Source organism: Macaca mulatta, chromosome 7 (genome assembly GCF_049350105.2).
Source record: "Macaca mulatta isolate MMU2019108-1 chromosome 7, T2T-MMU8v2.0, whole genome shotgun sequence".
Taxonomy (NCBI): Eukaryota; Metazoa; Chordata; class Mammalia; order Primates; family Cercopithecidae; genus Macaca; species Macaca mulatta.
In genome coordinates, this window is record NC_133412.1 from 51917506 (window position 1) to 51932080 (window position 14575).

At 38.6% G+C, this 14575-nt stretch overlaps 1 protein-coding gene across 1 annotated transcript in view; it reads right to left on the reverse strand.

Annotated features, from left to right (window-relative positions):
- Window positions 1-14575, reverse strand: part of LOC100430763 (E3 ubiquitin-protein ligase ARIH1-like) — a 53814-nt gene that overhangs the window by 3508 nt on the left and 35731 nt on the right. Inside the window, 6 exon segments of the mRNA XM_077939838.1 lie at window positions 1348-1478; window positions 4439-4510; window positions 5017-5059; window positions 8433-8539; window positions 10414-10456; window positions 10458-10475. Of these exon segments, the coding sequence (XP_077795964.1) occupies window positions 1348-1478; window positions 4439-4510; window positions 5017-5059; window positions 8433-8539; window positions 10414-10456; window positions 10458-10475 (414 nt within the window).

Below are 14575 nucleotides of genomic sequence, written 5' to 3' on the forward strand. Positions count from 1 at the left end.
AACACCAACGTTGTCTTTTATAACAGAGAAACTGAGATGTTAAAACACCCAGACTTCTACTGCTATGACAGAATTAGCAGGCTGAAAGGAACTGTTCTAAACCTATCTAGTGTTTGAATCCTCTATAATAAATTAGTTCTTTATCCAGTGATAGGAAATTCCCCACCTCCTGAGGCAGTCCATTTCAAATCAACTCACCTATCATTATTAGAAAACACTATCCTTCTAGAACCTTTGACTCTTGTCTGAATTCCTAACTCAACTTTTTGAGAAAGAGACAAACTTTTCTCTTAGGCCATCTGTTACTTAAGCCAAATATTTCTAATTTTCCAGGATTATTCACCTTATCTGCTCTTTTATACACCACAGAGAACCAACAGTTGACAACCTACCAGGTAATAGACGCTGTGCTATGTGCTTTGCTATTACAGTTTTTCAGAGTCATTTAAAACTGCATGATATACAGAACGGTGGGAACGGGGAAACATACCCAGAGAGGTCAGCTCAGAGCGTAGATGAGTAACACTTGCACTTCCCCTGGAGTGGTTACTATACCCCAGTTATGGAAGCAGCTATTTCTTCAGTGCTTACTATATACCATGCACTTGGCTAAGGACTTTAAATGTACTAACACATTTAATCCCTTAAACATGTTATGAAATACGCATTATTTTCTTCATTGAGAAGATGAAGAATACAATTAAGAGAGGACGAGAAACATACTTAAGAGTATGACAGAGTTTCAGAGCTTAAACTTTTGCCTGTCACCCAATGGAGGCTTATGCCCTTAACCAGTGAGAAAACTGCTCATATGCTGTGTAAGATTCTTTTTTTTGAGACAGAGTTTCGCTTTTGTTGCCCAGGCTGGAGTGCAATGGGGCGATCTTGGCTCACCACAACCTCCACCTCCTGAGTTCAAGCGATTCTCCTGCCTCAGCCTCCCAAGTAGCTGGGATTACAGGCATGTGCCACCACGCTGGGCTAATTTTGTATTTTTAGTAGAGACGGGGTTTCTCCATGTTGGTCAGGCTGGTCTGGAACTCCTGACCTCAGGTGATCCACCCACCTTGGCCTCCCAAAGTGCTGGGATTACAGGTGTGAGCCACCGTGTCTGGCCCAAGATTCTTATATTAGTTCAAGTAAGTCATCAATAAAATGAAGAAAGCAGTATGTTTCTGTGTGTGTGTGGGGGGGGGTGTGTCTGCATATACTTATAACATTAATCACATACTGTGTATTTATTTAGCTTGCAAGTTAGATGGTGATATCTATGAGGTAAAAATGTTATTCATAATACATGGCACATACCTATGTAAATACATTCTTCCCTTAATTTCCCCAACCTACCAGGCAGATCCATGTGGTTCCCATGGGCCAAGACACACCCAGCAAAACTCTGCTTTACACTTCTGGTTACGACAGACCATGTGATTACAACCACCATCCTTCTCAATTGTGACATGGCATTTGGGACATTCCTATGAAAACAAACTATAAAGTTGGTGTCAACGCTACACCAGGTTGCATTACTAACGTTAAAGAAAAGCCAGTTCTAGATTTGGTTTTTAAACATCTTATTTATTGTGATTAATACACATAAAGCACTTACAACAGTGTTGAACACTTAAGCACTATTTAAAGTGAGCTGTTACCATTATTACCACTGGCTTTTAAGATGTACAATTTAAGGACTTGGGTTTTTAAACTTAGAGTCTCACTACGTTGCCCAGGTTGTAGTGCAGTGGCTATTCAGAGGCCCAATCATAGCTCACTAAAGCCCTGAACTTCTGGAGTCAAGTGATCTTCCCACCTCAGCCTTCCTAGGATTTCTTTTTAAGCAGAGTTGAGAGACAAAAACATTTTAAGTATTTAGTAATAATAGTATTATGGGAGATAAAAGCATTCTATTCATATAAATAGACTATACTGTCTAGTGTCATCTAGAAATAATGGAGTACTTCCCATATCCCATGCACTGTTGTCAGTGTTTTATATGTATCAACTAATAATTTCTTACAGTGGTGCTATTCCTATTTCCATTTGTCAGATTAATAAACTAAGGGAGAAAGAAATTATAAAGAAGCTAGTCCAAGGTCACATAAGTGAAGTCAGGATCCAAATCCAAGCAATCTGACTTCAATGTCAGGTAACTAGGAAATCAGACCTTGATTGATAAATTCATTTTGTGACTACTGGATTTTCCAAGTTTCTCCTGCCAAATACCCAGATTTTAAATTCTTTTCATTGTACTCCTTAACAAGTATGCTACAGAGATCATGTTAGATTATTTTTTTCCAAGTCCAAATCATTTTCTTTTTCTTTTTGAGACAGGGCCTCACTGTTGCCCAGGCTGGAGTGCAGCAGTGCAATCACGGCTCACTGCAGGTTTGACCTCAAGGGCTCAAGTCATCCTCCCACCTCAGTCTCCCAAGTAATGGGACTACAGGCACATGCCACCATGCTCGGCTAATTTTTGAATTTTTTGTTGAGGTGGGGTTTCACCAAGTTGCCCAGGTTGGTCTCAATCTCTCAGGCTCAAGCAATCTGCCCACCTTGGCCTCCCAAAGTGTTAGGATTACAGGTGTGAGCCACTGACCTGGCCTCATATCATATTCTTGGTTTCTAGTAAGCCAAAATTACCTCTCTGTAGGCCTACGGTTTTTTTGTTCTTGCATTTGTGATTGAGGTTTGTAACTCCCCCAAGGAGGGAACGTCACCCACTATATTAGTATTTGCACAATTTGGCCTTCTTTGTGGAACTGACTATGCTGTCCCTCAACGATAGCAATTTAAAATAGGCCAATATAGCATTTTTTAAATTATATATTTCAAATCAAATTTTTGAAATCACCCACATAAGAAATTTTACATTTTTCCAAACAAGCAAATTTCAGGCATAAAATGTTTCGTTCTAAATTTCTTGGTTATAATTAACCAAATAGTATTAAACTTTCAAAATGTTAGGATATCACTGACAATATGCAAATCTGTGTAGGGAGCTAATAATCTTTAAAGCTTCTAAAACCTCAAGAGAAAAACTCTTCGGTTTTCTCTCAAAAATACTGAGCAGCTAAATTTGCTTTACAAATTGCCATTCTTCCTTGATAATCTATAATCTAAACTAAGCCAAACATATTCAGGTCTGTACTCCCTATTTTAAACATGTTCGGGGCTTACGAGTAGGAATTTCTCTAAATGTAGAAAAAAGGCAACCATTTAAACAATTTAGTGAAAATATAATTGTCTTATTCTAAATATAAGTTTTTCAGAGCATATTAAAGAATTCTGGAACTTTAAGGAACATTTCTTGTGGGAAAATCTTCAATTTTCAAAAAATGAATGCTTGGTTAAGAATTTTTTTTAATAATAAAAGAAGTAACCACTTTCTGATATTACAGTATATTTTCAGTAAGGTTTTCTTTGATTGATGTGAGTTATGCTTATCGTGATGGTTTGGGAGGGAACAAAAAAATATTTCTACCATATATTCCTTAAAGAATTAGGCATTTGTTTTATGTGGCAAGATTCACTGTTTCACTACTTTCTGGGAGATAGAAATGTATATTCATGTTTTATCTGTAAGTATGTAAGATGTATACTTAAACACACACAGATAACCTGTGTTGGCCTTCACTGTTTACGCACTTCTTACTCTCATTGTCCTGTGATGAGTGAGTGAACAGTTCAAAGATAACTTTATGTACTATGGGTCAAACAACTCGGCATTCTTTAAAGCATCATCTTTACATGTACAAAATAATACTAAAAATGAATAGCCCATGAACCATCCTACCATTCATTACCCAAGTCACTTATTATGTGGACAGGATAGGACTGAATTACATAAAGGATGGATAATACAACTTTGTATTGAAAGACTAGCTGGGTACACGGCTGGCATTCAAATGCTTACTCATTATGTTAGTGATTGACGAGAAGGGTACTCAAGACTTGAACACTTCTAAGACATTTGTCTGGGGTTAAGAAAGTCGCTTGTGGTCATAAAGAGACTGAATTTTGAAACTAGTATTGAGAGCAATATACTTCAAAAAAAAATTAGGAACAAAAATGTAAATCAATCTAATAGAACCAAGCTAGGCGGAGTAAACTCCAATACATTCGTATACTAAATGGCAGCCGAGCACAAATCCCACACTTGAAAAATTATCAGCTTTTTCCTCTATAGAACACTAATTTTTTTCCAGTAGAGAAACCTAAGGCAGAGAACTGTGGATACTGTAGTATAGTACTCAATACTCTAAAATAAACTCAAAGACAAAAAGGAAATAACAGGCAAGCCTTCTGGGAAAAAAAAAAGACTCAATGGAGAAAAAGATGAAATGAAGCCTGTAAGTAGGTCACCTTATTGCTTTGCTAATGCCAAAACACCAACCCTTATCATTTTCATTACCAAGAATTACTGAAGGAAAACACTAACCTTTGTGTTGGCTGCAATCCAATTGGAAGTTTCACTGTCATTATCACACTTTTTAATCCATTTCTTTAACCACTGTTCGAAAACAACAATTGTTAGAATACAACAAAAGACTTTGAAAAAGAGCAAATTACTTTAGCACTTAACTATAGTCAAGCTTAAATGTAAAAGCCAATGAATAAGATTATCACTAGGCTCATATCTTCTTAAGCCAGGGAAATCCCATAGCTATAATGTCCAGTATATATAAAATCAACCAAAGCAGGATTTTCTTTGGCAGAAGCTGAGTGGGGAACCTAGAGCCTGAAACGAAGCCCAACTACAAGGTGTGTATTCCCCTAATTACAAAGCCTGACAAAGACGTGCCTTAGCCATGGTTATCCTAGTAATAATCAGGAACTGACTTGACTTATACTAAGGAATTACCTCTGAATACATGCAATAATCATCCGAAATTAAAAGGGTAAAAAAAAAAAAACCTACCAATAGATAGATAAAATCATCAGCTATGATTTTCAGTCACTAAGTCTTAGAAGTGTGTCATTACATTATTTAAAAATGGAAATGTCAGACAAACTCACCTTACATTTAACAGGATCATGCCAATTTTCTCCACAGTTAAAGCTGTTAAGTGATGCAAAGAGTTAATAGAATTAAGGCCTACCTACAGTAAGTAAGTAAATAAGCCAATCATTTCATGCCTTATAGTTCCACAGTCACTAGTTTCTAGTGACTGGCAAATACAAGGAGAGAATCCATGTCTGCTTTACGGTTAATTACCTAGAATTTAGTATTAGAACTGAAACATAGTGGGTACTCAATATGTGTGAAATGAAGAATGACTACAAGCATGAAGACACGCTTTGATGACAATTTCATAATAATTGTTGCTAAGGTGCCTCAGACTATATTGAGAAGTTTCAACCCATGCTTCATCAGTGTATTTTTAATCTTTTACTTAACACCCTAAATGAAGAATAAAAGGCTGACTTTCTAGGTTACTTATATAATTTAGTACTAATACACAGTGAACAATATATAGGAAGCAAATAGGTCACATCTTTGCATTATTTAAACAAAAGAACCTCAGCCCTGTAGAGGGAAATGGTACTGGGCAAGGTATTAAAAAAAAAGACTACTTACTAAACATGTATTAATCGGTAATTCACTTTTGTTTTCTAAGCTCATGACATACACATTTGTAAAAGAAGGATAATTAACAAACACAAATGCTTAAGAAAAAAATAATGAAACGACAGATTAGCTAATTAAGTAATTTACGAATGGCAAAAAATCCTTTGCTAAAGAGAGAAACAAACTACTGTTGATTTAAATCAGGTTAAGATAAATGGTTATTTCTGAAAAGAAAGATGGGGAATGGGAAGGAACATGGAACCAAGGAGCTTCAAATATATGTATCATGTTTTATCTCTTAATGAAGAAAAACAAAATACTAATTTCGCTTTAGCTGGATTGTAGCTACATAGCGTATTCACGGTTGTATTCTCTATACTTTAAGTTTGACGTGTCATGCTAAAAATACATTGGAAAGTAGGTATTATCCACCTTTTCTCTAAAATAACAATGCATATTTAATCTTTATCATACCAGTATGTATTTTACACATATTTCATCTCTGTGAGCTTACCTGCTCTTTTCGGAAATATTTATTATTAATGATGTGTTAAGTGTAATTCTATAGATGTTTGGAGGAAAAAAAGAAAGGTATAGCATACCAATAAAATATCTACCCCCCATCCCCCCAAAAATATCTGGTTGGCCATGGTGCTTCTTGCCAGTAATCCCAGCACTCAGGGAGGGCCAAGGCAGGTGGATCACTTGAGGCCAGGAGTTCAAGACCAGCCTGGCCAACATGGTGAAATGCTGCCTCTAAAATAAATAAATAAATAAATAAATAAATAAATAAATAAATAAATAAGCAAGCAGGCGTGGTGGCACACGCCTGTAATCCCAGCTACTCGGGAGGCACAAGAATCGCTTGAACCTGGGAAGCAAAGCTTACAGTGCGAGATCGTGCCACGTACTCCAGCCTGGGTGATGGAGTGAGACCCTCTCTCAAAACAAAACAAAACAAAAAATCTATTTGCTGGGTCTAGAGCCCCTTGGCTTGACGGGCTTCTTACTCCTCAAGACCCTCAAAGGAATAGAAAAGCATCTTAACCTTCTGGCAGGATATAAATGTTAGTGTCCCACTAAAATGTGTATGTTAAAACTTAATAACCAATGTGACAGCATTAGGATGTGGAGCCTTTAGGAGGTGAATGGAATTGGCATCCTTTAACAACAACAAAAAAAGGGCCCAGAGAGCTGCCTTGTCCTTTCCACCATATGAGGACCCAGCAAGTAGGCACCATCTATGAACCAGAAAAGCGGGCCCTCACCAGACAACAAATCTTTTGGCACCTTCATCTTGGACTTCTCATCCTTAAGAACTGTAAGAAATAAATTTATGTTGTTTAGAAGCCACCCAGTTTATGGTTTTTTGTTATAACAGCCTGAACATGAAGACAGAAAATGGTACCAAGAAGTGAGGGGGCTGTTGTAACAAAACCAAAAATGTGAAAACCGATTTGAAACTAGGTAATAAGTAGAGGCTGGAAGAGCTTGGAAGTGCAAGCTAGAAAAAGCCTAGATCACTGTGAATGAACTGAACTGTTAAAGGGTAATTCTGGTGAGGATTCAGAAAGACAGAAGTGTGGGGAATGCCTCAATCATAGAGAAAACCTAAATAAATGGCCATGAACAGAATGTTGTTAGAAATAATGGACATTGGCCGGGCGCGGTGGCTCACGCCTGTAATCCCAGCACTTTGGGAGGCCGAGGTGGGCGGATCACAAGGTCAGGAGATCGAGACCACGGTGAAACCCCGTCTCTACTAAAAAAAAATACAAAAAATTAGCCGGGCGCGGTGGCGGGCGCCTGTAGTCCCAGCTACTCAGGAGGCTGAGGCAGGAGAATGGCGTAAACCCAGGAGGCGGAGCTTGCAGTGAGCCGAGATCGCGCCACTGCACTCCAGCCTGGGCGACAGAGCGAGACTCCGTCTCAAAAAAAAACAAAAAAACAAACAAACAAAAAAACAAAAACAAAAAAAACAAATAATGGACATTAAAGGCCATTATGATGAGGTCTCAGATGAAAATGAGGAACATGCTGTTAGAAACTAGAAGAAAGGCCATCCTTGCTATAAAGTGGCAAAGAAGTTGGCTGAATTGTTTTGGGGAAGGTAGAGATATGAAACTGAATATCTGGTTGAGGAAATTACCAAGCAAAGTGTTGAAGATGCAGCTTAGCTTCTCTTCAACGTTTTAGAAAATGCAAGAAGAGATGAATGACCTAGAGATAAACTGTTCATCAAAAGGAAATAAGAAGTCAAAAATTTGAAAAATTTTCAGCCTATCCACTTTGGAAAAAATGAGAACACCCATAAAGGAGCCTGAACTGATTAAGACATCCCCTAATATATGGCACTGGAAACTTCCTGGCAGTTCAAATCTAGAATTCAGAGGCTGAAGAGTACACTATAGAACTCCAAAAGCCCAAGTTACCAAGAAAGCTGGGCAAGAAGAGCCACAGGAAAACTCTTAGTTAAAAAGGAGACCATCAGCTGAATTTACCTGCACATTTCCTTTGTATAAGTAAGGTTAAAATTTGGCAGAGTAAAGGAAAACGTATAGTCCCAAATCTACAAGTTTGCTTCCCTTAAGTTACAGTGGAGCATACAGGAAGATATGATTAGAGTTGTATATTTTCTCCATAAAAAAAAATTCAAAAAAGTTAGATCAAGGAAAGAGGAAAAATTTTTTAAGACGTGACCTTTTCATACAATTCTCAAAAAGATATATACTATTTTAAACCAGTATCAGACATCTCCCTGCCGAAGGGAAACATTTTTTTTCTTCTATTTTACTACCAAGAATAAACAGGAGAAATAAAAACGCTTTGTGCACTATTTCAGTTTAGGAAATCACTTGCTTACCAAAATTGGCGCCCACATTTGCAGCGAACAGGTTTAGCATCAGTACACTGGACTTTAACAACATGGTGGCAATCTGGGGCAAGACACCACTTTAACAGTCGACTGCACTGAAATACAAGTTAGAAAATAAAAAATGACAGCTGGTTGGGCACAGTGGCTCACACCTATAATCCCAGAACTTAGGGAGGCCAAGGCGGGAGGACTGTTTGAGGTCAAGCACTCAAGACCAGCCCGGGTAACACAGCAAGACCTTCTCTCTACCTTTAAAAAAAAAAAAAAAAAAAAAAAAAAGAATTTAGCCAGTCATGGTAGTATGTGCCTATAGTCCTGACTACACAGGAGGCTGAGGCAAGAGGATCACTTGAGCCCAGAAGGTAGAGGCTGCAGAGAGCTGTGATCATCTGCTGCACTCCAGCCTGGGTGTCAGAATGAGGCCCTGCCTCAAAAAACGGCAGCAAATTAAACTATGTCATGATGCAAGACTTAATAGTACATCAAGCAATTATTTATATTGCTTCTCTGGTACAAGGGGCAAATGGGGGATGATGACACAAGCTTATGAAAATTTGCTGTGGTCTTCTACAGCAACACTTTCAGATGTACTTTTTTGTTGTTGTTGTTTTTTGTTTTTTTTTTTGAGATGACTGATCCTTGAAGACTCGGTTTTATAAAATACATGAATTATCTCTTGTTCTATGTTCTTTTAATCCCACTGAAACTTTAATTAAATATTATGCATGTGATCATTAAAAAGCACTAATTTATTTATGGTTCTATTTCAGGACAATTTTCAAAAGACACAAGAAAATCCGATATATTCTTTATCAAGGAAGGTGCTTAGATGCTACAGAATAGTTCAAGATAGGCTAAAGGATATACATACAACTTCTCCCACAAAAAGCTCTTTTAAGAAAAAAAAAAAAAAAAAAAAAAACCCAGTTCCTAAACCACAGGCAAAGAGTGCATTTTAGGTCATCAAAAGGAAATATAACTTTTATAGTATTTTTATTATGAAACAAAACACTGCACCAGAATTCAGAAGTCCGTTGACCATTTCAAATAATACTCTATTTCTAAAATAGGCTGTTTCCAGGTTTAATCTCTAACAGAAATAATTACTTTTTAGAATTAGAAGACCAAGTTACACTGATGTTGTCATACAGGATCTGGTCAACTCCTCTGTAAAGAGCCAAGAGGGTAAAGAATTTTGGTTTTGCAGGCCAGAACAGCCTCCGTAGCAACTACTCAACTCTGCCACTGTAGCACAAAAGGAGTCATAGAACAAACGGGCAAAGGCATGGTCCAATAAAGTATAGCATTCTTTATTAACAAGATTTATTGGTAATGAAACCTAAAACGAGCAGAGAAATAGCAGGGTTAGAATCTCATGGTTAAACATGACACGATTAGTAATCTACTACAATTCTCTGCTATGGTAAAGAAAAAGAAAGAATACACTAAAAATGATTTTATTATCCAAGGTCAAGATATATGGAGAGATCTACTTACTGGTTTCTCATACTCTTTTATTTTATTTTGCTTTTTATTAAGAGGGAGTCTCGCTCTGACATCCAGGCTGGAGTGCAGTGGCTCAATCTCGGCTCACTGCAACCTCCGCCTCTGAGGTTCAGGCGATTCTCCTGCCTCAGCCTCCCAAGTAGCTGGAATTACAGGCTTGTGCCACTGCGCCCAGCTAATTTTTGTATTTTTAGAAGAGACGGGGTTTCACCATGTTGGCCAGGCTGGTCTTGAACTCCTGATCTCAGATGATCCACCCACCTCGGCCTCCCTTAGTGCTGGGATTACAGGCCTGAGCCACCGCACCCGGCCTGTCATACTCTTTTGAGAATAAAGGTATTTTGGCATGCTTCAAAATATGGTAAAGATGTTTTTTTACCGTCAATAAATTATAATTTTTTAAAATAGTATTTCTATTAATAAACAGAATTCTTTCCTACAAGAAGGAAAACAAATCACTTACCTCTACAGAGCTATTTGTTATTAAATGCTGATACTTTAACTTTTGAATCTGTGATCAGGCGCCTGAAACCAAGAATAAATATAGATTAGAAAGTTTCCAGTCAAGAGTATTTTCCACATTTATAAAACATAGTTTCCAAAGCTGTTTATGCTAATGGCTACAACATGTTTATGCCCTAAGCTGTGAATACTGAAATGCACACAGGCTATCAACAAATGTAATTGTACTGATCAAAACAATAATTTCAAAGTCTGTATAGTTTTATTTTCATAGACTTTTTTTTCCATGGTTCTTATTTTTTAAATATTCTACTTTTACCCAGTTTTTATTACAGCCTAATGACTTACCAACTAGTGCCAAGTGTAGGCTCATTTCAGGGTCTTTTGACTCTGATATCATGCCTTAAAAGACAGCAATTCTCAGCCACCTTCCTTCAGATACCCCACCCAAATCAGTATGTGAAATGAGACAGATATTATTGACAGAAATGTTAAGAAATGGATCCAGGTTTTGTGACACCTAAAGCTCATATAATTTTAAGAGCCTTCTTCCTCTGAGAGCTCTTGGAAATTAACCAGAAATGCTCACTGATTGCATCCTGGTCTCTTCTGAACACTCTATAATTCACAAGAATTTCCAGAACTCACAGGAGCCCACGTCGTGAGGAACCCTGAAGCTTAAGTTTCATTAATTCTATGGTAAATACTCCTGAGTATATTACAAGAAAAAGAATTCCCACTGAGAAAGACAGGAAGAACATGCCTGTAGCTCAATCCCATTAAAATATTTTAAATGAACCAGACAATCTGGCCTCATCTGACTCTTCTGAGCTTCACAGGCCTCTCTCCTTCCACAAGATCCCACCCTGTCCGGTGCCACTTTCAGTGCACTTCTATCACATTCGTATTCTTGTATTTCCTTCAAAACAGAAAGTACCACCCTTCATCAGAGGTTTTGCATAAGGCTGCCTCCCTTGGAAAGACAAGAATACTATAATGGAGCTCTAAGATGGGAGAGCCGAGGTTTGAATGCCGGCCTCACCACTCACTAGCTATGAATTGAAGGTAAATTCTTTGAACTTTCTATTCCTCAGGTTACTAATCTGTAAAATAGATATCAGAAATACGGTTGTGAGACTAGAATAGTGCCTGGCAGATAGTAAGCACTCAATAAATATTAGACGCTATTACTATATTACTTCACTCAGTTACAATCAAGTATTACTCAAGGAAGCCTTTCCTGAGTTTCCACACTCGTTTGGATATAGATCCCCTCTCAATTCTCATGGTACCTTAAACATCTCCTTTATAGAAATTATCATAACTTTAATTAGACAGTTATCTGTATAACCATTTAATATTTGTATTTCTCCTCCCAACCCCAAGAAAGGATACCCAGGTGTCCGGTACAGTGCCTGGCCTGTAGAAAGTGTTCAATATTTTTTAAATGAGTAAATCTCCATATTTCACAGAAGTGGAACCTGTGATCTAAAAATAATTCGTGTGGTTCCACAAAAAGTTAAACATAGGGGGCCGGGCGCGGTGGCTCACGCCTGTAATCCCAGCACTTTGGGAGGCTGAGACAGGCAGATCACAAGGTCATGAGATCGAGACCACCCTGACTAACATGGTGAAACCCCATCTCTACCAAAAAAAAAAAAAAAATTAGCCGGGCGTGGTGGCAGCGCCCGTAGTCCCAGCTACTGGGGAGGCTGAGGCAGGAGAATGGCGTGAACCCGGGAGGCGGAGCTTGCGGTGAGTCCGAGATCGCGCCACTGCACTCCAGCCTGGGCGACAGAGCGAGACTCCACCTCAAAAAATAAAAAATAAACAAAGTAAAAGATAGCATTACCACATGACCCAGCAATTCTCCTTTGAGGTATAGATATACTTAAGAGATTAAAAACAGGTGTTTATGGCCGAGCGCGGTGGCTCACGCCTGTAATCCCAACACTTTGGAAGGCCGAGACAGGCGGATCACGAGGTCAGGAGATCGAGATCATCCTGGCTAACACGGTGAAACCCCGTCTCTACTGAAAATACAAAAATTAGCCAGGCATGGTGGCGGGCGCCTGTAGTCTCAGCTACACGGGAGGCTGAGGCAGAAGAATGGCTTGAACCCGGGAGGCGGAGCTTGCAGTGAGTGGAAATCACGCCACTGCACTCCAGCCTGGGCCACAGAGCGAGACTCCCTCTCAAAAAAAAAAAAAAAAAAAAAAAAAACCGGTGCTCAATGAAAAACTTGTACACAAATGGTCATATGTTCACATAACACATTTCTGTAAAAAATGGAAATGTCCATATAATGGAACCATTATTCAGCAATGAAAAGGAATAAAGTGTTGATTCATAATACAACATGGATGAATCTTGAAAACATTAAAGAAGCCAATCACAAGAGGCAACATATTATATGATTCCATTTATATGAAATGTCCAGAGAGGGAGAAAGGAGTAGCAAATGACTGCTTAACAGATATAAGGTGATCAAAATAGTCTGCAATTAGGCAATGTTTCTAGAATAATATTATGTATATACTAAAAGCCACTGGATTATATACTTAAAAATACAGTTGCTGGCCAGGAGCAATTGCTCACGCCTGTAATCCTAGCACTTTTGGAGGCAGAAGTGGTCGGATCACTTGGGGTCAGGAGTTGAAAACCAGCCTGGCCAACATGGTGAAACCTTATCTCTACTAAAAATACAAAAAAAAAATTAGCTGAGCATGGTGGCGGGCACCTGTAATCTCAGCTACTCAGGAGGCTGAGGCAGGACAATCACTTGAACCTAGGAGGCAGAGGTTGCAGTGAGCCAAGATCATGCCACTACTGCACTCCAGTCTGGGCAACAGAGAGAGATTCCATCTCAAAGAAACAAAAAACAAAAAAAACCCATTGCTTCTTAAACAACACAGGTTTGAACTGCATGGGTCCACTTACACATGAATAGTTTTCAACCAAATGTGAATCGAAAATAGTTACTTGTGGGATGTGAAACCTGCATATATGGATGGTCGAATTTTTGTATACATGGGTTCTGCTGGGCTGCCATGAGCATGTGCAGATTTTGGTATATTCAGGGTGTAGGGTGTGGGTCCTGGAACCAATCCCCAGTACACTAAGGATGACTGTAATTAAAATGAGTTTTATGTTACAGATTTTATATCAATAAATAATAATAAGGAATATTCTCAGGCCAAAAGTCAGATGCCCTGCTTGCCAAACAAACGCATCTTATTTACACATGTATTACTCATAATACTTTTTGGGTATGACAAATCCTAATGATTTCTGATAGCTGACCTTAACCTAAAAAGTTATCTAAACCTGGCATGGACCACCAGGACCGGTGATAGCAAACGTCAGCCAATAGTTATTAGGACAAGGTTCTACCCTTAGTTTATCTGATATTGATAAGGAAGTAAAAGAAAGTGAGCATCCATCTTCGAGACTAGGCATTCTCAAGAAGGTGGCAGCAAGTGTCACTCTGGTCATTTATAAGACAATTCTCTTGACAAAGATTTGTTGCCATCACAAACTGAAAATAGTTATTGGCCGGGTGCGGTGGCTCATGCCTGTAATTCTAGCACTTTGGAAGGCCAAGGCAGGTGGATCATCTGAGGTCAGGATTCGAGACCAGCCTGGCCAACATGACAAAACTCTGTCTCTACTAAAAATATGAAACTTAGCTGGACATGGTGGTGTACACCTGTAATCTCACCTACTCGGGAGGCTGAGGCAGGAGAACTGCTTGAATCCAGGAGGCAGAGGTTGCAGTGAGCCGATACGGCACCACTACACCCCAGCCTGGGCAAACCAATAAATTGATTGACCACATAAACAAAATTAAAAACCATTATCATCTCCTCAAATGACACAGCGAAAGCTTTCAATAAAGTCCAGCATCTCTTCATGATAAAAACCATCAACAAACTAGGCTTTGAAGGAACATACCTCAAAATAATAAGAGCCATCTATGACAAACCCACAGCCAACATCATACTGAAAACAGGCAAAAGCTGGAAGCATTCCACTTAGGAAAGGGATGCCCATACTCACCACTCCTATTCAACATAGTACTGGAAGTCCTAGCCAGAGCCATCAGGCAAGAGAAAGAAATAAAACGTATCCAAATAGGAAAAGAAGTCAAATTATCAGTCTTC